General features: G+C 48.3%; 3 protein-coding genes across 3 annotated transcripts in view; 2 read left to right on the top strand and 1 right to left on the bottom strand.

Moving 5' to 3' along the window:
* Nucleotides 1-4,336: 4,336 nt before the first annotated feature.
* inpp5kb (inositol polyphosphate-5-phosphatase Kb) lies at nt 4,337-11,247 on the top strand (the record flags this gene model as incomplete). Its single annotated transcript, XM_084450225.1, has 13 exons — nt 4,337-4,590; nt 5,133-5,237; nt 5,351-5,459; nt 6,037-6,153; nt 6,335-6,510; nt 6,593-6,704; nt 6,784-6,893; nt 7,580-7,606; nt 9,251-9,467; nt 9,797-9,934; nt 10,783-10,866; nt 10,990-11,094; nt 11,179-11,247. 13 exons carry the CDS (start codon nt 4,337-4,339, stop codon nt 11,245-11,247), a joined length of 1,623 nt encoding a protein of 540 aa, XP_084306351.1.
* Nucleotides 11,248-14,782: 3,535 nt separating this feature from the next.
* Nucleotides 14,783-20,012, top strand: nle1 (notchless homolog 1). The gene is made up of 12 exons (XM_084449459.1): nt 14,783-15,267; nt 15,466-15,686; nt 16,520-16,599; nt 16,712-16,788; nt 16,888-16,985; nt 17,590-17,782; nt 17,887-18,022; nt 18,173-18,219; nt 18,323-18,525; nt 18,631-18,790; nt 19,145-19,215; nt 19,326-20,012. Exons 1-12 carry the CDS (start codon nt 15,130-15,132, stop codon nt 19,336-19,338), a joined length of 1,437 nt encoding a protein of 478 aa, XP_084305585.1. The 5' UTR covers nt 14,783-15,129; the 3' UTR covers nt 19,339-20,012.
* A 3,273-nt stretch (nt 20,013-23,285) lies between these two features.
* The window catches only part of slc25a1a (solute carrier family 25 member 1a), a gene marked incomplete at both ends in the record, with an annotated part of 3,241 nt that continues 26 nt past the window's right edge, over nt 23,286-26,500 (bottom strand). Inside the window, 9 exons of the mRNA XM_084450471.1 lie at nt 23,286-23,400; nt 23,551-23,624; nt 23,709-23,824; nt 23,959-24,063; nt 24,446-24,530; nt 24,873-25,011; nt 25,149-25,248; nt 25,344-25,451; nt 26,283-26,500. The exon at nt 26,283-26,500 is cut by the window's right edge and continues 26 nt beyond it. Of these exons, the coding sequence (XP_084306597.1) occupies nt 23,286-23,400; nt 23,551-23,624; nt 23,709-23,824; nt 23,959-24,063; nt 24,446-24,530; nt 24,873-25,011; nt 25,149-25,248; nt 25,344-25,451; nt 26,283-26,500 (1,060 nt within the window). The remainder of the gene's footprint in view (nt 23,401-23,550; nt 23,625-23,708; nt 23,825-23,958; nt 24,064-24,445; nt 24,531-24,872; nt 25,012-25,148; nt 25,249-25,343; nt 25,452-26,282) is intronic.

The raw sequence follows: 26,500 nt of genomic DNA, 5'->3' as shown, positions 1-26,500 counted from the left end.
GATGCCACGGGTTATATGCTACACAGTGGTAGTAGACCCCCTCTGGGTCTGACCTGTGGAGTGTCAGATTCTGATGTGGCATTTCAAAATAAAAGCCTTCTAAAGTCTCAGAAACTGCTTAAATCAGGATTAAATCAGGATTAAAAGAAAACTACCCAAGATGCCTCGGGTTCTATGCTACACAGTGGTAGTAGACCCCCTCTGGGTCTGACCTGTGGAGTTTCACGAGATTCTGATGTGCCATTTCAAAATAAAAACCTTCTAAATTCTCAGAAACTGCTTAAATCAGGATTAAATCAGGATTAAAAGAATAAGAGACTTTAGAAGGCTTTTATTTTGAAATGCCACATCAGAATCTCATGAAACTCCACAGGTCAGACCCAGAGGGGGTCTACTACAACTGTGTAGCATAGACCCTACACTTTGAGCTACTTTCTCATGGATTACATAGCCTACCAAATGTGGTACTTTGAGAGAATGTTTAGAAAACATTTCCTTATTCATATGGCTTCTCTAACATTGCAATTTCCCTCCAGGGAAGTAGCGTAGCCTATACTTACCTACTGTATCTACCTACCTACCTACCTACCTACCTACCTACCTACCTACGTAATGGAGATGCACGAGGATGTGCATGTGTTTTAATAATGTGTATCATGTTTATGGAAATGTTCTGTCACTCTGCCCACAACCACACACACACCTGCTGTGTCAGTAGATGGCTGGCACAGCTGTGTGTGTGTGTGGGGGGGGGGGGGGGAGCGCGTCAGACAGTAGCCTATTTCCAGAGTCTGACTGGTGAAGGGCTGTAGGGAAATATTGACTCGGTTCCAGACAAGCTATTCTGGTCACTTGAATTAAAATGCGACCCTGTCAATAGGCCCCATGAATACAGAGTATAGAATATAGAGTTCAATATGAAGCTTGTAACATACACTGATAAGTTTAATGTAGTCAACATGGCTACATTCAACTTTGTTTCTCACTGTGCAACTGAAACAGAAACTGAAAGGTTTGTGAGTAGATTTCCACTTGAGTGTATTGATGTTTGTGGTCAGTTGTTAGACTCTGTCCAACGTCTTCACAAACTGATTTAGCCTGCTTTGGAATTAGCAACCTGTTGCTAAGGCAACATTGCACCACACACAATCAAATTAAGCCTGGTAAAGTGATTGATTAATCACCTGGCCATCATCATCTTGCTCTACACAGTGACAGTTAGACTTGATTAGAGAGCAATTTCACTGATTGATGACTTGCCTTAAACTTACACCTGTGTGTGTGTGTATGTGTGTGTTTGTGAGTGTGTGTGCGCATGTGTGTATGTGTGCGCATTTGTGCATGTGTGTTTGAGTGTCTAAATTTGTTAACATTGGTCTTTGTCTTGTGTGTTATTGCTAATGTGTTATTACTGATGTGTTATTACTGTTGTATTATTGATGGTGTGTGTGTGTGTGTTTGTGCATCTGAATCTCTCAATACTTGTGTGTGTTATTGCTGATTTGTTATTAAGTAAGTAAGTAAGTAGCCTTGAGACCCAATGGTTCTAAAGCCCATAGGACAGGAGCCTATTTCCTGATTCCTTGACTCGGTCGGGGATCGAACTCTCAACCTCCCAATATCAGGGCGGACACTCTAATGTGTGTGTAATGATGTGTTATTACTGGTGTGTTACTGATGGTGTGTGTGTGTGTGTGTGTGTGTGTGTATGTTCACAGCAGACGAGAAGATGAGTGTGAGGCATAGAGGAGGAGGCAGCAAGGACAAGTGCAGGTAAAACCATTGTAATTATACACTCATGCTATATTTTCCTCGTATCCCTTTCTATCACGAGAGAGAGAGAGAAGGTGTTCATACTATTGTTTATTTGTGTTACCCAACCTTAATTAAGGAGCTTAGAGCTGAAGGCCATTAGGAGGGTGAGAGTGATTAAAGTGCCAGAGAAGCCCTCAGGGGGCTGATTCATAATTACTCTGCCTTGATCGCCCCCCCCCCCCCCCCCCCACCCCCGGGGTCTATGGTAAAGAATGTCTCCTAAGAGTCTGCATGTGACAGTATTGCACAGCAGAGTAGGAGGGGGGCACCATGGCACCCCGGATTAGCTATACTGTACCTTTTTTTCAAAATAACTTAGAATTTTCTCTCTCTCTTTCTTTCTCTCTTTCTCTCTCTCACACACAAACACACTCACACAGGTACACACACACACACACACACACACACACCTTATTATTGTTCTTGACTGAGATTTGATTGGCCAGTCGACTCTGCTGCCACACATCCCCTTGACTTTGCCAAACAGGCCTGGGTCTCTGCCCACAGGAATCCCCAGTGAAGCAGGGACATAAGAACATGATGACATAAGAGCAGAGATGATTGGTCGATTTTCAGCTCCATGCTACAGTGATGTCACATTGGCGTTGCAGCTCATGTTGTCCTCCAGGACAGGGTCTAGGCGGTCCCTTGTCACTGCACAGTCAAGCTCTCTGTTATGGGTTTACATGTAATGGTGCTTGGTTCCAGTTTAAGGTTGGATCCTGTTGAGCTAACACTGATGTTGTTCAACCAGATAACGCTAAATGTCTCGTTGTGTGGGTTGTTACTAAAGGGTGAAGTCTCACAATGGTTGGAAACCACGACTTGGTTCTGAGTGTTGATGGTGTACAGTTTGTTGTTGTTGTTGTTGTTTTACACTTGAAGGGGCAAAGATGTAACCACGCAACCACAACAAAAAGCAGAGTGATGGTTTTGTCATGGTAAATTGCCCCCAATTCCCAACCGTCTCTGTGGTGGTGATGGCAACATATCCCTTTGTCCAATGCTGCAATCACTGCCATATTAAAACGGTGTACAATGTGTATGCTGCCAAATATGTTACCTATAATTTTCAAGTAGATATAAGAATATCATACATAGATACAACTGTGTTGTCTGGAACCTTCCATATCTCCTGCTCCTAGAAGGTAGAATTGATTAGTAATAGCCTAGTACCCTCACAGGACAAATAACATCTTGTTGAATTAAAACTGAACATAATCCAACATCTGGTCCAACAAAAGGCTGTGAAAAGTGCTAAAAATGCTCCATTAAACAGATTGTATTTTTCTAAATCCATGGTGGTATTTGACCACGACCAGGATCAGGTCCGTTGGGTAATTGGATTGAGTTTCATTCCCAGAACAGTGTGACTGTGACCCAACAGGACATTTGTTGGACCTTACAGAACCTGAGGAATGTCAGCGCTAATCTCTCTGTGGTGTTTCTGTGGTGGTGGCGAGGTTCTCAGTACTGGTCAGAGGACTCAGCTGGCCAGCCAGGAGCATGTCGTACTGTAGTAAACCTCTTAGGGGTGTGACGCCACTCAAATGTTGTCATAGTGCTGTAACAATACCGTCTGTGATGGCAGATCAGTGTTGTTCCCTACCCTCTCTCTCTCTCTCTCTCTCTCTCTCTCTCTCTCTTTCTCTCCGCACATGCATGCACACACACGCACACACACACACACACACACACACATTCACGTGGCTTTCCCCTACCTCAGATTATGGTCGTAATCACGGTTTGTCGTCCGCATCCGCAAAACTCAGACCCACCATTCACTCACTGAATGGTCACTCAGGCCAGAGGACAGGACCCAGAGGACAGGACCCAGAGGACAGGACCCAGAGGACAGGACCCAGAGGACAGGACACAGAGGACAGGACCCAGATCACCAGACCCAGAGGGCAGGACCCAGAGGACAGGACCCAGAGGGCAGGACCCAGAGGACGGCCAACACGCTCGCACACTTCTGGGACTTTCTTTTCCCATGATGCCTGCCAATTTGTAATCATTTAGGGAGGATCTATTGGAAGCACAGACAGACAGACAGACAGGTTGGTCAGAGTTATTATTATCATTTCAGAGGATTAAACCCGACTGACACGTTTGTGACCAGAGTGCAGCCAGGAAGGGACCTTTAAGAACAAGTCACAAACAATCAAGAAGGAACAGATAATTCTCAATTCTCTTTTACAAGAAGTCTACTCGACCTGAGGTGGAAACGTGAGACAGAGAATATAGCTGTTAGTCTGTAACAGCTACCCTGGTCCAAGCTTCCAGACAGTTACAAGAGGAGCACTCAGACACCCAAAGGACTTGTTTATTGGATACCTCCGAAAACTGCAGACGGGCTCTAACTCCTATAGGCTGAGTCGTAATTCTATTGTGCCTGATGATAGACATCTGGAGGCGGTGCTACTCTACTGTACACACCTCCTACCCTGCTCTGTGTCCCTCATCAGAGACAGAGAAATAGAGCGTCTCGCAGTCCTACAGAGTAGAGTCAGGGTCCACCATGGCCGAGGCGGTAACGCTGGCTTCGTTGGATGCGTCGTGGTCGGCGGACGGTCCTCCTCTTCTTCGTGGGCGTTCGGACAGCACGTGCAGCACGGGGTCGCGGGGCAAGGTGCTGCTGCGCCAGCGCCTGAGCCAGCTGCTGACCTGCGTGGAGGACCTGGACTCCGACGACGAGGCCAGCGAGAACGTGTCCCGCACGCTGGACGAGGCCTTCCAGCTGTGCGGACGCTTCAGCACCGGAGACACCTTCAGGTCCAGACACACGCAATACACGCACGCACACACACAGACACACACACACACACATGCGCACACAGACACAAACACACAGACACACACATGCACACACACCGAGATTCTGCTCAGTTCCCTTTTGTTAGTTACTTGGTTCTAGAAGGTTCTCCCCTAACTGTCTCTGTTTCCCTTCCCTTCATCTACAGAGCGTCCATGCAGGTAGAGAGGGAATGTGTTGTTGTGAAAGTGTACGACAGGTGAAATGAGAGCGTGTTTGAGAGCTTACTGAAAGTGAGAAAGGGAAGAAGTCTGGTATAAACAGGGTTTGTGTTCTACCGACACTCTGGACATGAGTGATTAAATCAAGGTATGGATTAAAACACCATCTGACCCAAGATCACATACCTCTCCTTACAGGTACACAGACACACTGGATACTGGATCTCTGTGAACATGGGAACGCATGGAACATGTCCGTCTCTACCCTCTCTCTTTCAGGCTGTCATCTTCTGTTGTTCTTCGCTGTGTTCATCGTACTTCTCTTTGCTCCATCCTGATAGGTTGCACATGGTCACATGGAACGTGGCGACGGCGGAGCCCCCTCATGATGTCACTTCCCTACTGCAGCTGGATGGCCGGCCCCCCACAGACCTCTATGTGATTGGGTGAGAGACAGGCATCGGAAATATTATTGGTTTGAGAGATAGAGAGCTGAGATAGGACATGATTGGTTAAGTGTGTGTATGTGTGTGTGTGTGTGTGTGTGTGTGTGTGCCAGTCTGCAGGAGGTGAATGCCAGCCCTCTGAGGTTCATCTCTGACCTGATAGTGGAGGACTCCTGGAGCCACCGGCTGATGGACACACTGGCACCACGAGGCTACGTCAAGGTGGGTGAGGGACAGAGGAGAGAGTGGTGGCAGGAGAGAGAGGGAGAGAAGGAGAGCAGAGGAGGGAGGAGAGAGGGGGGCAGGGGAGAGAGGTAGAGCAAGGGAGAGGGGGAGGAGGGGGGGAGAGTAGGGGATAGGTGGAGACTAGGTGACTAGGTGACTAGGTTCGGGGGGAGAGTAGAGGAGGGAGGGTGTGTGTGTGAGAGAGAGAGAGAGAGAGAGAGAGAGAGAGAGAGAGAGAGAGAGAGTGTGTGTGTGTAGCGTGTGAGAGAGTGTGTGTGTGCTGTTCTACTTGGGGTGAACAATAGCAGGCCTGAGGGGTCCTCATTAGGGTCCTGTGAGAGCGCTTTGTGAGGCTGAAGTATTTATGTAATCCTGGTCAAATCTGATCTGCTCCCCTCACCCCCTCACTGTGTGTTTCATTCATTCTTTCTTTCTTTCTTTCTTTCTTTCTTTCTTTCTTTCTTTCTTTCTTTCTTTCTTTCTTTCTTTCTTTCTTTCTTTCTTTCTTTCTTTCTTTCTTTCTTTCTTTCTATGAAATTTCTCTCTCTCTCTATGTCTCTCTCCCTCTCTCTAGGTATCCTCAGTGAGAATGCAGGGTCTGTTGCTCCTGGTGTTTGCCAAGCAGATGCACTTGCCCTTCATCCGGGACATCCAGACCACCTACACCCGCACCGGCCTCTTCGGCTACTGGGTACAGCAGCACTCACACCCTCTCCAACAGCGCCCACCGGTGGCTAGCTTCAGGACTGCTAAGAGTGCGCATAGAACGTTTGAAATGTCATTGATCTTACCCATCTCCCTCTTACTTTGTCTTTACCCTCCCGTCTCCTCTCTCTCTCTCTCGCTCTCCCTCTCCTGTCTTCCTCTCTCAGGGGAATAAAGGAGGGGTGTCTGTGCGTTTCTCCTTCTACGGTCACATGATATGTTTCCTCAACTGCCACCTAGCAGCCCATATGAACTACGCTCTGCAGCGAGTGGACGAGTTTGAGTACATCCTGGACACGCAAGACTTCGACCTCTCCAACACACACGGCATCCGGGACCACAAGTCAGTCAACACACACACACACACACACACACACACACACACACACACACACTTGCTCATAGCAGACCTCTCTCTGTCATAGGGTGGTGTTCTGGTTCGGTGATCTGAACTTCCGTATCGCGGACCACGGTATGCACTTCCTCCGTTCTTCCATCAACAGTGAACGCTACCATCTGCTGTGGGAGAAAGACCAGGTAACACACACACACACACACACATCCATGGCCACGCACACAAATACACACACTAACCGCTGTCCTTGTGTGTCTGTAGCTGCTGATGATGAGGAAGAAGGAGCCGTTTCTCCAGGAGTTTGAGGAAGGACTCCTAAGGTTCAGACCCACCTACAAGTTTGACCGCAACTCTGACACCTACGACACCAGGTAACATACTGAACTGCACTGTTTCTCAACCAGGGGTCCGTGGACCCCCTGTGGTCTATCAAAAATATCTTAAATAAACCCATCAAATTTAACAAAAAATTAAGACTTACTGTTTTAAAATCGGCTTATTCGCATGGATTCACAACTCTCACATTACGGTAGCTGAACTCACTCATTCTTGAATTGCTTTAAACATGACTATTCGACCAGATAGGCAAATTAACTGCCATGGATGCCATAAAATGTGTACTTTTTACTTTTTGTGGTGTGAAAAAAAGGGTGGTGGAAGAAAAGTTTTAAACTGGCCTAAGATCATTAATGTTAAATATGAATACAATAGAAATGACTGTTATGGCTTACATGTATAATACTAAATAGGCCTTATTGTTGTGGGGCAGTCAAGTGGGGGGTCCTTCAGGATTGTTCGAAATATGCCAGGGGTCCAGAGCTCAAAAAAGGTTGAGAACCATTGACATACTGTACAGTACACACACACACACACACACATACAGTACTCACACACAAACACACACACACACACACACACACATACACAAACACGTACATACACACACACACAGGAACGGTTCTCAGTCTCATTCAGCATCAGAGGCGTTCCCGGCCAGACGCTCTCCGGCAGATACCTTAACCCTCATCTCTCTCCTCTCCTCTTTCCACGCTCCCAGCGCGCCGAGGACCACGCTGGGCTTTACGTAAGACGGGAGATTCCTAGTGTGTGTTTCTGTCCCCTCTCCTCCCCTCACACTCTGCCTGTCCTCCCTCCTCCCCGCCTCCAGAACCCCGGGGCCCGGCGAGCAAACGAGCGAGACACAGACAGGGAACGAGGGAGACAGAGGCGGATAGGGAGCTAGATTCCCAGTGGAGATCCGTAAAGGACGTCCTGTCTCCGGTTTGTGTTTCTGGCTCAAACTCACCCGTTGGCCAACGTCAGTGTCAACTATAGTCCGCAAATCGCCCAGGGACGGGTATTATACCCTATGTTATCGAGCGGCGACGGAATCCGGAATGTCTTCCGCTTGACCGAGTAACTCTTGGAACCCTCTGGGCCGAAAGGCAGAGAAATCGGAGATTGCGGCTCACCCGGACATCCCCATGGCTCCAGAGCGCCCCCCCCCAGCCACGCCCTGACCCTGACCCCCTCCGCCACGCCATCCTCCTTCTCCTCCCTCTCCTCACCTCCCTCTCCGGGGGGCTGATCAGCTGTGTGGCTGGGGGGACGGGTACAGGAAGCCAAGCCCAACATGGTGGGTGTGTGTTCACGGGGAAGGGCAGGCTAAGCTAACCTAAACTAAGGCAAACACTACGGGCTGGTTGGTCTTTGATAACTGATTGGAGACACTATAACCTTTATTTAACCAGGCGGAACCCACTGAGACACAGGGTCTCTTTTTTAAGGGTGACTCTGCCAAGAAGACACTAGGCTAGTCCACCTTTGATAACCGATAGGAGACACTGAGATGGTGAATTGAAGAATCTGATACGCTCGCAGAGAAACTCTTAAGAATTCAGATTAATTGACCCCGAAATCTGACCTCCCTCCTCCTTCATCACTGCCATAACCCCCTCACGCCTCAGCCTGTAACTGCACACTGCATGACCTGACTGCATGTGTCATTTTGTCATTTTCCACTCAGAATATGTGTGTCCTTGTTTCTATGAAGTGCGAGACTTTGCATGTTGGTATTTTGTTCATAAATGTGTTGTGTCAACAGCATTGCCTTGGTGACTAGTCACAGTTTGTCTCACATAGTACTGCACGCATCACACCTGCTGCCCTTCCCTTCTTTGTGTGTTTATCAGTCATCTGAGTATGTGTGTGTGTGTGTGTGTGTGTGTGTGTGTGTGTGTGTGTATGTGTGTGGTGCATGCTGGCAAACAGCTTGTATTTGCATGAGGACACCGACAAAAATAAATCTGCATTAATTAGCATGAATTATCTGACTGAGAGAGAGGTTTCAAAGACCTCAATGAGAGAGAGAGAGAGTGGGTGCAGAATGAGAGAGAGAGAGTGGGTGCAGAATGAGAGAGAGAGAGAGAGAGAGAGAGAGAGAGAGAGGGTGCAGAATGAGAGTTGAGAGAGAGAGAGAGAGAGAGTGGGTGCAGAATGAGAGAGAGAAAGAGAGAGAAAGAGAAAGAGAGAGAGAGAGAGTGAGTGCAGAATGAGAGAGAGAGAGAGAGTGTGATAGAGAGCTATAGAATGAGGGTCAGGATGAAGGAAATAGGACGGCAGAGAGAAATAGACTGAGACCTAAAGAGGAGAGGAGAGATGAGGATGCTGTCAAATGCCTATCACCTCTGTTGTGACATCATCTCTGTCCATGTCCCTCATTGGTCAGTGGTAAAAAGAGGAAGCCGGCGTGGACGGACCGCATCCTGTGGCGCATCAAGCCCAAGACCCCGCCCCCGGAGGAAGATGATGAGAGGGCCTCCACCTCCACCGACGACGGAGAGGAAGACGAGTATCCAATCGCAGTGCTCCAGGACAGCTACACCTGTGACCTGAGCTACGGAGTCAGTGACCACAAACCTGTCTTGGCAACTTTCAGTCTGGAGGTGAGAGGTCACGCGCACATGCAAAATCACTGATACACCAATATCTTCACAGCCTGGTGTGCATACATACAAGTACATACATGCCTCTGACTGATCGTGTGTATTCCTGTGTACTTCCTCGGTGTGTGTTTGAGCGCAGTCCACGAAGGATCCAACCTGCCATTGTGTGACAACATCCCATAATGTTCAGAATTGGTTTACTGAGAAAAGGAGAACAGAGGTCATTGCGCAGTCATGAGCTCCGTCACCAGCGGCTTGAGGATTCCTCCGCTCGCTCTCCGTGACCCTGACTCTTGTTTCCTCTACCCTGTTCCTCTTCTGCCGTCCAGCTGAGGAAGTGCTACGATGGGCCCCTGGTGCGCGTCGGCCCCGAGGGCCAGTGGAGCGCCGACCAGGACGCAGTTCTGTCCTACACCGTCCTGGAGAACTTCATGTCTTCTACCTGGGACTGGGTCGGCCTGTACAAGGTAGAGAGGGAGAGCGAGGGAAGGAGGGAAGGAAGTGAGGGAGGGAGCTGGGGAAGGGGTGTGGAGAGAGAGGGGCATGGTGAAGTTAGGTGTGAGAGGGGAGCTGGGAGAGAGAGAAGGAGGGAGAGAGAGAGGGGGGGGGTTGAGAGGGAGGGTCATGGTGAAGTCTGGTGTGAGAGGGGAGCTGGGAGAGAGAGAAGGAGGGAGAGAGAGAGTGGGGGGGGGAGGGGGGAGAGGGGTATGGTGAAGTCAGGTGTGTGAGAGAGAGAGAGAAAGAGAGGGAGGAAGAAACGGTTTTGAGGGTGGGACCTTGGTGAAGTCTGATGTGAGGGAGAGAGAGGGGGGGGGGGGTTGAGAGGGAGGGGCATGGTGAAATCAGGTGTGAGTCGGGAGCTGGGAGAGAGAGAAGGAGGGAGAGAGAGAGAGAGGGGGGAGAGGGGGTAGAGAGAGAGGGGTATGGTGAAGGAGAGAGAGAGGGGGGGGTTTGAGAGGGAGGGGCATGGTGAAATCAGGTGTGAGGGAGAGAGAGAGAGGGGGGGGTTTGAGAGGGAGGGGCATGGTGAAATCAGCTGTGAGGGAGAGAGAGAGGGGGGGGGGTGAGGGAGGGGCATGGTGAAATCAGGTGTGAGGGAGAGAGAGAGAGGGGGGGGGGTTGAGAGGGAGGGGCATGGTGAAATCAGGTGTGAGTCGGGAGCTGGGAGAGAGGAGGGATTCTGTGAAAGGAGTAGCGGGTTGGACAAGAAAGTTAAATGGAAAAGTGAGAAATAAACAAAGAGTAATGTGCGTGTGTGTGTGTATGTGTGTGTGTATATGTGTGTGTGTGTGTTTGTGTGTGTGTTACCATGCAGGTTGGCTTTAAGAGTCCATCAGACTATGTCACCTTCGTCTGGGTCAAAGATGATGAGCTGTCAGAGGACCAAGAGGCCATTCAGGTATGACTCATACCATGTGACCTTCGAAAATAGACACCTCTATGGTGGTTGTCTTGCTCTATTAATATGAGTGTGTGTGTGTGTGTGTGTGTGTGTTTGTGTGCGTGTGCGTGCATCCTACAGGTGTTTGTGAATAAGGATGCGATCCCACTTCTGAGAGGGGAGTATGTTCTGGGGTACTACAGCGCCAACATGCAAAGCATTGTCGGACTCAGCTCAAACTTTCAGGTCTGTATGGATGGATGTGTGTGTGTTAGTGTGTGCATGTGTGTGTATGTGTGTGTGTTTGAAACCTGTCCCTCTGTGTTTCAGATTCTGGAGTCTAAACGAGCTGTGATAGAAGGCCTTGTCCCTGAGAACATCAACGGATTGGACAAATAAAATCAATATCAAAGAAGCACACAAATCTATGTGACAGTAGGATACTGTCATCATATCCCCTGTCCACAGATACTCCATCATCAGGACTCTGGAATCCATTCTTAGTGCTGTGTCAGTGTCTTATTTGCGGTCTCTCTTCGTCATTTTTTAGTACGGACCTTCATGTCCCTCCCTCCCTCCCTCCATCCCCCACCCCCACCACACTCTCACTCTCACTCTCTCTCTCTCTCTCTCTCTACCTACCCCCCCCCCCCCTCCACAGATGGCTGATGGTAATCAATCACTGGACCATCTGCTGTCAGTAGGAGTTGATGTGCGTTCTGTTGTTTTGTCTCATACAGGCACACATGATCATTACTGAAGCCAGTTCTCGCCCAGGTCTTTACTGCTCGGTTATCTATAGGGTTCCTCCATAAGAGGATAGAAAAGCAGGACTGGAAAGCCAGCGAAAACTTGCTGTCAAAGCAATTAACGACAGAGGTTTTATTTTCAAGATTGGTTTGAATAGCGGCTTGAAGAAATGTTGCTGAGCTGTTGTTGTGAAGGTGGGACACGGAGGCCTGGGTTTAAATGTTTACAATGGTGTGTTTGTGTGTGTGTGTGTGTGTGTGTGTGTATGAATGATAAAAAGAATCAAGAGTACAGAGTGTGAAGATGCAGCAATCAAATCACAATTTGAATCAACTATTTGACTTATATTATACAAAGTGCATAGCGAGTATGAGAATAAGAAAGCACAGAACAGAATCAAGTATATATTTTAAAGGTATGTCTGTATTTGTATTGAAATCAGTATTTTAGATTAAATGTTCACCTTTTTATATTTTAATGAACACATTTTTTCCTGGTGTTTGTATTTGTTGATCATAAAGTTAATGAAACAAACCCCTTAAGCATATTTCAGGACTGGCATTGTATAGCCTTAAAAGAGTAGTAAAGGGAAAAATGTTTAGCCCTGGTTTAAGGTTACTTATGATCATATACAACGGTTCAGATCAAAACGTTGAAAAAACTAGCACTTTTGAGAAAGTTGATAATTGCTCTACCACCGTTTAGGTCATACAATGGATGTGCATGGGTGGGCACCTTGAAAAATCTTTCAAAAACATGTTAAACTCTCGATTTCAAAGACAAGAAGCTCACCCGAGGGGATAATTGGTGTCCGTTGGTGTTCTGACATCAAATTCGCCGCAAAGTATGAATCATGTAGGGTTTTATTGATAATTTTATGAAATCCATTGACTTGTATTGACGCGACCGTTGTACATGTGTAGATCAATCCGCAGAGGGGATTCAGGAAGCGGAACTACTTACGGTAGCTATTGTTATTGTTTATGTTGCTAGGCTACCTAGTTTGCGGGGGTTTACACACGTATGTGCTGCGACTAAATAGTTCTATGCTAAATATTTAAAAAAGCCTTTCCAGATTAACTAGAATCTTACTTTATGGTGAATTATATGTCAGAACGCCAACTAACACCTCGGTGAGTTTCTTGTCTTTGAAATTGAGAGTTTAACATGTTTTATGAATGATTATTCACGGTGCCCACCCACATCCATTGTATGACCAAAACGGTGGTAGAGCAATTATCAGACTTTCTCAAAAGTGCTAGTTTTGTCAACGTTTTGATCTGAACCATTGTATATGATCATAAGTAACCTTAAAACAGGGCTAAACATGCATTTTCCCTTTACTACTCCTTTAAGTCTTGCTCAATGTGTGGGCGTATGTGTGTGCGTGCATGTGCGTGCCTGTGTGATTATGATATTTAACTGATATTGCTAACTGACATGTTAGAGTGCTGGACTACTGTACTGTAGCTTCTGAGTTAGTTGATATAAAGGCTGGACCAACACCAAACTATTATTAATGATTAAATCATATTGTCATTATTTCTAAAGGCTTGTGGAAGTTATCTGTTCCCGTATGAATAATCTGAAAGATGTTCTTTTAGCATAATGTTTATTTCTGATCAATTCTCTTGGAAGTCTGCAAGTATCAAATGTTCAAAGTGATGAAGAAATATTAATTAAAATCCAAATGGGTTATTGGTGACAATCTGAAATAAACTGGAACAACAAAGTATCTGGACTATGACTTCTGCATCTTTCTATATTGCTTGATAATGTTTCTTATAAACAGGTTATGATTAATATCTCATCATGATATTATAGGCGGAAAAAACAAGTTTCTAGATGAATTAATGATGGGTGGTAGGCCTACTCTATTAACACTCAGCACAGATTCATCTCCACTGATGTGTAAAAATTGTAGAGTGGGGTCACTGAAAAGGAATGGAACCCGCTTGACCTGACCCAAATTTGACCTGAACTGAGCTGAGAGCAGACGCGCAAAACGTCAAAATTAAGTTTAGTTTAGAGCATAAGAGTGTGCGGGGTCCATTCCTTTTCACTGACTATTGCCCAGCACCCTAACAAGTAACTGCACACTGCATGACCTGACTGTGCATGTGTCATTTTCCACTCAGAATGTGTGTCCTTGTTTCTATGAACTGAAGGACTTTGCATGTTAGTATATTTTTGCTCCTAAATGTGCTGTGTGTGAACAGCATTGGCTTGGTGACTAGTCACAGTAGCTACTCCACAGTTTGCCTCACATAGCCTAGGCTACTGCACGCATCACACCTGCTGCACTTCCCTTCTTTTTGTGTGTTCTCTTTGTGTGCAGGTTCTGTTCCTTTTTTCCTAGCCCTTTTCAGTCCTGTAGTCGCATGCTCGCTCATGCCAGACTACAGTCCTTTCACCCTCCATTCACTTCGCCGTCAAAATAAATCGGTTTAGGAGAGGCGCTCATATTTACAAGTGTCAGATAAACATGAAACTTCACTTACCTAAGCAAAAGGGTCTATTTAAACAAATGCTGGGTTTTGAAGCCTCGGCGCTACCATTAAATAACTTATTTAGACGCGTTTTGTCCGAGTGAATTTATTTTTCCGAGGTAGTCTTCTTCTGTGGTGGTGGCGGTCTCTTTGAAGCTTCCACTGAAGAAGACTACCTCGGAAAAATAAATTCACTCGGACAAAACGCGTCTAAATAAGTTATTTAATGGTAGCGCCGAGGCTTCAAAACCCAGCATTTGTTTAAATAGACCCTTTTGCTTAGGTAAGTGAAGTTTCATGTTTATCTGACACTTGTAAATATGAGCCCCTCTCCTAAATAGGCCGACACCGATTTATTTTGACGGCGAAGTGAATGGAGGGTGAAAGGAGTCTGGCATGAGCGAGCATGCGACTACAGGACTGAAAAGGGCTAACTATTGCCCAGCACCCCAACAAGTGATGTGCGTATTCTGACTACTTTTCAAGAGCTATGACACAGTAATAAAGTGCCTGTCACAATACTATTTTATCGTTTTAAGTTGCACGGCTTTCACCTGTCGTGTGTGGCCAGTTGATTTCTGCATGCATGACGTTAGTCTAGATCAGCCACTAGGAGGCACTAGACACACCGGCAAACTCTTCGGTCGCACATCGATGACGTATGTTCAACGTAAATTTATTGCGCAGGGAACACACGTGTGTGAGTTTGGTTGACAACTAGCGATCTGAAAGAAGACGTATTGCTTTATATTTGTTAGAAATACTTACTTAATGACTATACTGTCGCTCTAAGATTGCGGTTGACAATTAATTGTGCACCGTAGAGTTACTCAAAGCAGTGACTATCGAGCGGTAGGGCAAGCTGGCTCTAGCTAACTAACGTTAGCCAGCCAGCTAACGTAGCTGTAGAGCGTAGACTAGCTACTGGCTAGCTAGGTGGCTGAATAAACAGACATAACAATAACATATCTTCCACTACCTTCTACCTCCAGTTAGCTAAGCTGAGCCATCTACCCAGTCATTCGCATCTGGCACAGAGAGAATGATTAGCGGGGACGTGGAGCGGCTGTTGATCCAGTTTCAGGATGAGGCTGGGGAGGCACTGGGCTCCCCCTTCGACGTTCCCCTGGACATCACCCCGGACAAACTACAACTGGTCTGCAATGCCCTGCTGCAGAAGGTACTGTAACAAACGGTTCATATTCCAATCTCTGTTCCCCTTAACGCTGTCCCTCCCCAGAACTCATAGTTTACATGTCGGACGGGTGGATGAACCTAGGACAAGAGTCACGACTGCGATTTCTCTAGATAGACAGCTATTTACGTATAACCTCGTACCGTTAATCCGGGCACTTAAAGATGCCCCCCGTGTCCACAGGAGGAGCCTGTACCGTTGGCCTTCTTCGTGCGCGGGGAGGCGGAGGTGGTGTCCAGCCTGGGGGTGTGTGTGAAGGCTCTGGGTGCGGAGACAGAGCAGGTGCTGCCGGTGGTGTACCAGCCTCAGGCAGTGTTCAGAGTCCGGGCCGTGGCCCGGTGCACCAGCTCCCTGCAGGGACACACAGAGGCTGTCATCTCCACTGCATTCAGCCCCACCGGAAAGTGAGTACCTGTTTCATAGGCTTTCACAGTGTTTTCTACGAACTGTTTTTTTTCTGGACTCCAAGCTACACAGGGCAAGCGCACAGTGCCTTGGAGCTTTTAAAATGTAATTAAAGGAGAATGCTTGTTTTTGGACAACCTGGACCTTATTTACGGCATATTATAAGACGTTTGACTCACCGAGATAACTTTGGTGTAATTCGGAGGCCTGTAGAAGAAATTTAAAATCCAGCACGAGCCAAGTATATCCATGTAATGGCGGCGGACGGGGCACTGAGAATGCAGCTTCTAAAAAATCTATTTTCTGTCGCGAAACGGTTTTCATCAATCTGTCTTTATGAATCGCTAGTTGTGCTTACATAGAGCGAGGGCTTGTTGTGGTTTTTCACATGCCTCTGTAATATGATCTTTAGAAACGTCTTTAGAAACGAAATAGCTTCCCCACTTGCTCCAGCACGCATGCGCACAGCGCGCAAGCGTTGCTCCAGACGAGTCAAACGTCTTATAATATGCCGTAAATAAGGTCCAGGTTGTCAAAAACTAGCATTCTCCTTTAAATGGGTGCCTATTTACTGTTAAATATTGAACTAGAAACTGACAAATATTATTCAAAAGCCTCTTGAAGCTAGTCAAAATAATACTTAAAATAATACTTGAATACCCACTGGGCATGCCCAATGGCAGGGGAAGCACTGCTTGCATACAAAGCGCATAAACTCACATTCATTTTCATATATACCTCCACACCTGGGCTTTCTTGACCTCTCTCTCCTTCCCTCCCTCCCTCCCTCCCTCCCTCCCTCCCTCCCTCCCTCCCTCCCTCCCTCCCTCAGGTACCTGGCCAGTGGGTCTGGTGACACCACAGTGCGTTTCTGGGACCTTACCACAGAGACACCCCACCACACAGCCAGAGGTCAGTGACAGTTATCCAGTGAACATGCATAGCAGAATTATGCTCTGGAGACACGAGAGCTGTGTACATAATTCCTCCTTTCAGCCATCACCATATCTTACCTTTCCTCTAGGCCACACCCACTGGGTTCTGACCATTGCCTGGTCCCCCGATGGCAAAAAGCTGGCCTCCGGGTGCAAGAACAGCCAGGTGGGCTTGTCACATGCACAGAGACACACACACACACACAAGGTGGAGTTGGGTTGTATAAGATGAGAAGTGTGTTATAATGATATTGTATGTGTGTAGATCTGTGTGTGGGATCCGGTGACAGGGCAGCAGATGGGGAAGACTCTGGCAGGACACGCCAAGTGGATCACCTGGCTCTGCTGGGAGCCTCTGCACCTGTGAGTAGACCCCTCCCAGTCCTGATCCACCTCCATACCCCTAACACCCCCCTCCCCACACACACACACACACACACACACACACACACACACACACTCACACACACACACTCACACATATCCTCGCTCTGCTGGGAGCCTCTGCACCTGTGAGTAGACCCCTCCCACTCCTGATCCACCTCCATACCCCTAACACCCCCCCCCCCCCCCCACACACACACACTCACTCACACACATATCCTGGCTCTGCTGGGAGCCTCTGCACCTGTGAGTAGACCCCCTCCCACTCCTGATCCACCTCCATACCCCTAACACCCCCCCCCCCACACACACACACTCACATACACTCACACACATATCCTGGCTCTGCTTGGAGCCTCTGCACCTGTGAGTAGACCCCCTCCCACTCCTGATCCACCTCCATGCCCCTAAACCCTTTCATATGCTCATATTGTAATGATAGTAGATTATTTAATTAATATAGCACCTCTCGCAATGGGTCAAAATGCACATAAGACACATAAATGTATGAACACACACACACACACACACACATAAATTAATAAATCAAGTAACCCTCCCTCTCCCCATCTGCGATCTGCAGTAACCCGGAGTGCCGGTACCTGGCCAGCAGTTCTAAGGACGGCTCTGTGCGCGTGTGGGACACGGTGTTGGGTCGCTGTGAGAAGATCCTGACGGGACACACCCAGTCGGTCACCTGCGTGAAGTGGGGCGGAGACGGACTCCTCTACACCTCCTCTCAGGACAGGACAATCAAAGTCTGGAGAGCCAAAGATGTAAGGGGGATGTGTGTGTGTGTGTGTGTGTGTGTTTTTGTTGTGGTACACACTTGTTGTATCCTATAAACACAGATTCATATATTGTGTTTGTATGTATGTAGGGTGTCCAGTGCAGGACTCTGCAGGGCCACGCCCACTGGGTCAACACCTTGGCCCTCAGCACAGACTACGTCCTCCGCACCGGCGCCTTCGAACCCGCCACCGCCACCGTCAACCCCCAGGACCTCTCTGGATCACGTGAGTGGACCGTCCGTCTGTGCGCTTGGCCCCATCTCAAAGATCTGGAGATGGCCTTCCGCTGACCGGAGAACACAAGCGAAGTGAAAGCAGCATGGCCAGTTGCCCACGAGGACTTTTATGTACTCACAGAATTGCATCTCTCCGCAGTGGAAGAGTTGAAGGAGACCGCCTTGCAGAGATACAACAAAGTCCGGGTAAGAGCGTGCGGCGTGCATCACCTGGGCATGATCACGCGTGTCTGTGTGCCGCAGTCCACCCTGACCTGTGTGTGTGTGTGTGTGCGTGCGCGTGCGCTAGGGCTCGGCCCCGGAGCGCCTGGTGTCGGGTTCGGACGACTTCACCATGTTCATGTGGAACCCGGCGGAAGACAAGAAGCCGCTGGCCCGGCTGACGGGCCACAGCGCCCTGGTCAACCAGGTGCTCTTCTCCCCCGACACGCGCCTCATCGCCTCGGCGTCCTTCGACAAGTCCGTCAAGATCTGGGACGGACGCACCGGCAAGTAGGTGCCCGCTCCGGGGACTCGGGCTTGCCCGCTCGCGATGTGCGTAGCGCTCTCGTCGTAAACTGGGTGGGGCTGTGTAACCTGATGGGCGTGTGTGTGTAGGTACCTGCTGTCTCTGCGGGGTCACGTGTCTGCAGTGTACCAGGTGGCGTGGTCTGCGGACAGCAGGCTGTTGGTGAGCGGCAGCAGCGACAGCACCCTGAAGGTGTGGGACGTCAAGACCGGCAAGCTCAACGTGGACCTGCCGGGACACGCCGATGAGGTGAGGGACAGATGGAGGGGGTGGTGGAGGGATGGGGGGGGGGGGGGGGGGGGCAGAGGCGTGGAAAAGAACGGAGCCGGGAGTGGAATAGAATGATGGAGGGATGCGGGTTGCTGGATGCTCTTGGTTGAGAAGGAGAGGGGGAGAGAGAGTAGAGCTGTTAGGATGGATGGAGGGAGGGAGGGAGGGAGGGAGGGAGGGAGGGAGGGAGGGAGGGAGGGAGGGAGGGAGGGAGGGAGGGATGGATGAGCCTGAGAAAGGGAGAGTACGGAGGGCCTGCTGGGTGAGGACGGGTCAGTATTGTGTTGGATGTGTTTGACCGTGTCGTCCTGCTGGGTGGTGCTCCCTGTGCAGGTGTTTACCGTGGACTGGAGTCCTGATGGACAGAGAGTGGCCAGCGGAGGGAAAGACAAGTGTCTGAGGATGTGAGTGAGAGTCTGCGCTGTTCTCTCCCTTTCTGGCTCTGCATTTGTTCATCCAGTCATTATGACACGCACACACACGGTTTTCTGAGCATGCTCTGTGTGTTTTCCAGATGGAGGAGATAGTCCGGTCCCAGGTTCTTCCCTGTGACTCTGCACCAACCAACCAGCCAATCAAGTGCCTCGCTTAACCCCCTGCAATCAGGAGGTCGGCCTGCTTGAAGAGCTCCCAGGGGGCGGAGCCAGGGCTAGACTCCATCTAATCCCCCCCCCACCTCCCTTGCATCAGAGAGCTGCGGATCATGGGGCACCAGTCATTGAAGGAAGGAAGAAGGGAGGGATGATTGAATGGAGTGAAGGAAGTATGTATTAGAGGGTAGGAGGGGACCCTGAAGCTAGCTGCAGGAGAGGGGCAGAGATGGTACCTTTACCCTGCAGTCCAGGTCAGCCGGTAGCTAATCCCTTTCGCAGCAGCATGTGTTCCCTCCCTCCGCTTGGTCTGAGGCTGAGCAGAGGACAGCAGGTGGAGGCCGACCTCCTCCCTCCCTCAGCCTCTAATCTCCTCTTCTACCCTCCAGCCCCGACCGTCGGTGTAAGCTCCGGTCTGCCGGCCCCGCACAGGTGGGGGATCTGAAACGTACGCTTGTCCTGTGTGGCCGTTGGCCAGATCAGGACATGTATCACTCTCTATTCCTCTGCCCTGCTAGGCATGCTTCTGTACGTATACTGGCCACGTATGCCTCTGATTCCCCCGCTGTAATGAAGGCTGCATGCCAACTGTTTTATCAATAAACAACAGATATACTGTCATTTGTGTGAGGATCTTTGTGTCGAAATAGAGAAATGGGTCCAGTTGTTCACCAAACCGCAGATCAGAATGTAGGATATAGAGGGTAGAGTGTTGTCTAGTAGGAATGGCCCGTATTTAGACCTGTTGAAGGCCGTTGGCGTGCCGACACAGGAGTGTAGATGTAGGTAATCAGATTTCAACAGGGCATGTTTGGTGATGGTACACATTTCAAGATTAACACGCAGACTCGGCTTGAATTCATCAGTCGCAGCTTTATTTGGAAGCGGATGAGAAGCAGGATGAACTCAACATGATGAAAGTCTGGTTTGTTCAGCTGTAGCCTGTGATGCTGGTTAACTAACAATCATTGGCTTCGATCGGATGTTTGTTCTGTATGTATTCCTCTACTTGATCACAGGGAATCGTTGTAAAAGACCTGTAGGGTCTAAATGTACTACACCCTGTTTAAATAAGGGATACATAAAATATAAATGAATTAATGTTAAATAATAATAATAGTCTCTCTATTATAGCTCTGAGATGAAACCAAGAGAGGTTTTCATTCATTGTGTTTTTGAGGGATGAACCCCAGCAGACAATCCCAAACTCTATAACTGACTGCAAACATACTGTACATGTAAAAAAACAAACATACATGTTGACCCATACATGACCATACAAAATGTGCATTAGAAAGACAAAATGAGTGATTTAATAGTGCCCTCAGTCGTGAACTTTGTGATATTGGTTACATTGAGAACATTTTTTACATGGGAGATTATACAGTGGTTGGTTTGGCAAAGAGAAGGGCTTCAGTGCAAGGCTGTGTGGTACCATTGAAATGCTCCAGAAACAAACCTCTCTTCCTCATTTATAGAAATGTCAATTTATTCCTTTCAATAAATCTGAAACAGATCTAAATAAATAGATCTGTCCAGCCCATGCAATCCAATGTTAAGGATAGGCACACATCACCTCGACTAAAAATGTCAACGGAGATTCGCCTCTGAAAGGACTTCTTAATCCCAGACTAGGTTTTCATCTTAATTTGGAAAACTTTTCCAAACTCTGGGTGGAGGGTTTCTTTGGACCAGGCGACACCACAGCTGTGGAACTAGCATCAACTGTGTAGTACGTTAGCCTGTATGCACAGCAGAGATAGCAGGTGCTACACGTTAAGTTTTAAGACCATCACTAGCTTCATATGATGATTCATCTATGTCATATCGTAAGGGTGACCCAGTCAAGATTGTATTTGTTTTGGGATCAGTCGCCTGACATTGCAACGGATGTGCAAAACATGGAGTGTCTGTGAGAAAGCTGCGGTAGGGTAGCCACTGCTTCAGCAGAACACTTGACACACCATAATAAAGATGCTACAGATATGCCTCATTCTGTCTGTCTCCGGTCCTGCCCTGGGGAAGATAAATGACATTAACAAGTACTCGAAGTGCACTTGACGTATGCAGAGAAGATACAGTAGCTCACCAACAGCAGCCACACAGTCAACGAGGATTCTGGTTCAGTTCCATCGATTCAGAATTCAAATTCAACAATAACAATGAGTCAAATTAGGCCAATTATTTTACAGTAGATTCAATAGATCAACTCTCTTCCTGAATCGACCGATTGGAGACAGAATTGATCCTAGCCCTGCAATGAACAGTCCCTCAATGTTCATTACCAAGACAGATAGGGACATGCATCATGTTATTTGAGATGCTGTCGTCCTTCTAACATGCATGTAGTCTCACTCACGGGATGTAGGTTTTTGGGATAAATCTGTCATTGGGGGGCGGCTATTTCTCCCGGCGCCAATCAGATTCAATCCCCCCGACACTATTTGGCAAGGGCACCGCTGAAAAAAAAAAAAAAAAGGCTTAGCGTCGCCCTAGACTACTGTGATTGGTGTAAAGCACTACGCGTTTTTCCCCCCCCATCTATCTCCAGTGCTGGCACAGCACAAAATGAAGTGTAGAGATAGGTCCGGCTATGCAAGACTTAATGCATGTGACAAGGGCGCTGATCCTCTTCTCAAAGATACATGGCAAAAGACCACACCGGTGTTACAATAACAGAAAGGTCACTGCTGTGTGAATGCATGTCGGTATCCGACACGCACATATTAGGCCTAATCCTGGAATTACACAATACATTAGAAGAAAGGCAGGGCTTCTTTGGTTTAGACTGAGCATAATCTGTCTGATAAAACTGTAACCCAGATTCTGGAAACTGCAGTGTGGCTGTCTAGCTACTGTATGTGGGACGATGTCTCCCTCTGTGGGACGATGTCTCCCTCTGTGTCTCTCCCTCATTGAGTAGATCTGTACATTTAGGATAAGAGCTTGGTGAATAAGAAGACACTTGCATGGTTCTACAGAAGTGGACAGAGTTAGTGCTCAACTAACAGCCTGCACAGTACAACACGGCAGGCTGGATGAGTACGGACACACCGCTGATATCCAGCCTTTCTCCTCTACCAATGACCTGTCCGCAACCCGCCTTCAATGTCTTCCCACTCACTTCCCAATCACTAACCACCGGGGTCCATCCATATGTTCTGGAGATCTGTGAAAACTGGTCAACTTGGAGCTGACTTACCCCCACACCCTTGGACAAGCCGGTTGTCTGATTGTCCTCCATTCTGGAGTGGGAGGGTTGATCCACACCTACAGTAACTGAAGTCCAGACTGACGACCAATCCCAACACAACCCGGCCCACACCCAACCAATCAGACACCTCCAATTGACCGTACTCACAAGGACTTCAAGAACTGAAATAGTAAAAATAACAAGCAGAACACACCATTAGAATTACAAACTCATGATAACCAGACTCCGATTGTTTTTCACTGATGTTTTCGCATTTGGAAATACATGTAAGTAAACGAGCATCAGCCGCATTCACCTACATGTATTTCCGAACGCGAAAACTACGTCGGTTGTTTGAGTTGGGTTTGTAATTCCGATAGTGTAATTCTGACTGTTATATTCTAATTTGGTTCTTGAAGTGTATTATTATAGCAATATTTTAACATTAGAGACACTGGGCGATTCCACAATAGATCTAAGAGGATCAGATGATTGTTGGCAGCATAGAGCCAAGCATAGGGGTTGAATACTGAACATATTCATCTCTATGGTGTCAACTCTATCTAGCCTATCAGACAGACAGGCTATAAGTGTGCTTGATCCTGTCAGGGGTAGGGGGCGGGTTGGGATTGGGCAGCTGGTGTATCAACCCTTCACCTCCCCCGCTCCTCTCTGCCGCTCCCCGATTGGTTCATTCGGTCTTCCAGGCGTTGTTGAGCAGCTTGACCACCTCCTCGTAGAGGACGAAGACGATGGCCACGTCCAGACACACCCGGCCCAGTCTGGGGACTGTCCCCTTGTAGAACCTATGGATGGATGGAGACAGAGAGAGGGAGGGGGAGAGAGACGGGGGGGATACCGGGAGGGAGAGATAGGGAGAGAGAGGTGGTGAGGGGATGGTTAAAAGTCACCCTGGGTTGTTGGAGATGACACACTGTGCTTCTGGTGATACTCACGCCTGTGGTCCCTCGTTCTTCAGGATCTTGAAAGCACAGTCCAGCGTGCTTGTGTACCGATGAGCCTCTAATCCCTGCAACACACACATTCAGATGTACAACTATGATCCTTTCTTACCAACACAAACACCTACTAAGCGTGTGTCTATGCTGCGCACCTGCATCCTGGTCTTGACCACATCCAGAGGGGTGTTTCCAAACACGCTGGCAGCCCCTGCTGTTGCTCCAAACATCGCCGTGACGATAGGGTGCATCTCACGCCGAGGGTCATCGCCTAGGAGACCAGAGGCTGGGGTTAGACTGAGAACCAAACCTGTGCTCACACCCTTTAGGGGAGTGTTTTCTATTTAGTTGAGATGTATTTTAGCTCATCATCAGGGGCTAATATTAACTGAGTTGACCTCTCACCTTTGTACCAGTTGCGTAGAGAGTTCATCACGTAGAATCGGATGGCCTGATTGCTGCCCTGTTTTAGCACAGTGGCAGTTAGACCCTGGTAGGTCCCCCTCACACCTACATGGGCACACACAAACACGTACACACACACACACACACACACCCACACACACACACAGAAAGTAAAACCTCATAATAAAAACCCCTTCAGTACTGCACAGCCTTTAACACACAGCCACTACATGATGTTCAAAATGTATACAGTATATTATTTTTCCTTACTACCCCAGGTGGATCATGGGTGCAGTGTTGACTGTCACTCTGTGTGTGTGTGTGTGTGTGTGTGTGTGTGTGTGTGTGTGGTGTGTGTGTGTGTGTTACCTTGGTCTCTGATGATCTGTGTGTGTGTGTGTGTGTGTGTGTTTGTGTGTGTGTGTGTGTGTTACCTTGGTCTCTGATGATCTGTGTGTGTGTGTGTGTGTGTGTGTGTGTGTGTTACCTTGGTCTCTAATGATCTCTCTGACACCATGGAAGAACCCTCTGTAGCGTGGCTGGAGGGAACACTGGTCATGGATCAGCTTCACCTGAGAGGAGAGGAGGAGGAGAGAGGAGGTGAGGAGAGGAGGAGGAGAAGAGAGGAGGGGAGGAGAGGAGGAGGAGAAGAGAGGAGGGGAGGAGAGGAGGAGGATAAGAGAGGAGGGGAGGAGAGGAGGAGAGAGAGGAGGAGAAGAGAGAAGGAGAGGAGGAGGAGAATAAAGAAGAAGAGGAGAGGAGGAGGAGAGGAGGAGGAGAAAAGAGGAAGATGATGACAGGGCGACAGGAGGATGGAGGCGCATAGAGGAAGGTATGAGAAAGCATAAATCTAATAAAAATGACTCTGCCCCTCAGTTTTAATGGCTTCTGTAGTAACTCAGAGCCCCGCCCACCTTGAGAGTTTCCATGGGACAGACCACCACGATGGCCTCGGCAATCCCCGCCCCTAAACCACACCAGAGGCTCCACGAGTTGTCTAGGCGACCAGTGGCATCCCGCATGGGGTTGCTAAGCACCTCAAACGTCCCGAACCTGGGAGGATGAGGGAGGGGGGAGAGAGAGAGAGAGAGAGAGAGAGAGAAGATAAGAGAGCGAAGAGAGAGAGCATCGCAGTGTCACTGTCAGTGTGTGTGTGTGTGTGTGTGTGTGTATGTGTGCGCGTGTCGTACCGTACTGCAGACTTGGGGATGGATCCGTAGAGCAGGGAACTGAGACCACGATACAGACCCCTAAGGCCGTGATCCTGCACTGTCAACCTCACACAGTCTCCTACACACACACACACACCACTGTGAGTAACTCCTCCCTGTCCCCCAAAGAGAAAGAGAGAGAGGAGACAGGACATATGAACACAGACTTGGTACCTATGCCTCTGTATCGTGGTGGGTTAGCCCTCTCGTCAAGCTGCAGCTGGGTCTTCACATACTCTGTAGGGAAGGTGATGCAAATCTCTATACCCCCTGCAATACCACCTGCACACAGAAAGAGAGAGAGAGAGAGAGAGAGAGAGAGAGGGAGAGAGAGAGAGAGAAAGAGAAGTCAGAAGGGCTTGTGTTCTAATGCAGACTTTCTAGTTTGTCTATGTATCGTACATGGCCAACTCACAGGTAAGTTTCAAGAGTTTTAATATAACGGACTCAAAACAATGAATGAAGGTAAGTATTTCTTACACGTCTGGGGTCTCAATGTCATGCGCTCTCACATGTTAACCTTGACCTTATGACCAATAAGAATGCAGATAAGAGTAAACAACCAATTGTGATTCTACTGCTTGATGAATCACTAAGAATGCATCACATACAGTAGTTCTAGTGTTTTCTCAAGAAAAGACCAATGCTGTTATGAGTGGTGGAAATATATGGGGGGGGGGGGAGTTGTCTTATGATGATGATAATGATGATGATGATGATTATGATTATAGACGGCATCAGGATGGTTAGGGCAGTGTATATTTAATATCTGGGCCTATATATGAATATCCAATATAGAGATTGTTTTACATAGGCTGCTCCCAAACAGTGCCCTCGGTCGTTTATTCATAATGCCGACTCTTGAAGACATACATTTTATCTTTAAGACATAGCCTAACTTTACCCAATGCTCCATAGATTAGATAGACTGATAATGTTTAGACCAAAAATTAGTATGCAGGCCTATGCATCAGAATGATTTTGTAACCCAGTTACGCTAACTAGAGCAGCAGAGCGACAGATTGCGATAATGCGGTTACGGGGTTATCTGATTCCACCGACCGTCTGACTGGGGGGATTCTTCTGGCTGCGAATGGATGTCAGCAAGCTCACCTGCAAGAATGGCCTTTCCAGGATGAGTGACTTTCCTCCCTCCGACTGCAGCGGCCGCCAGCGTCCTCCTGGCCGAGTAGGAATGGATTCCCGGGGAAGAGATCGTTGCGACCAGGGCGGTTCGAGTCCCCAGACACTGGGACGGACTGCTCAGCGGTGGAGTGGTAGTAGAGCATCCTCGCCTCAAACCACTGCTCTCACACGGTCCGTCCGTTACC

The sequence above is a fragment of the Borostomias antarcticus genome, assembly GCF_949987555.1.
Source record: "Borostomias antarcticus genome assembly, chromosome: 15".
Classification (NCBI taxonomy): Eukaryota; Metazoa; Chordata; class Actinopteri; order Stomiiformes; family Stomiidae; genus Borostomias; species Borostomias antarcticus.
Note: the sequence above shows the minus strand (reverse complement) of the source record. Positions and strands in the feature narration are given on the sequence as shown.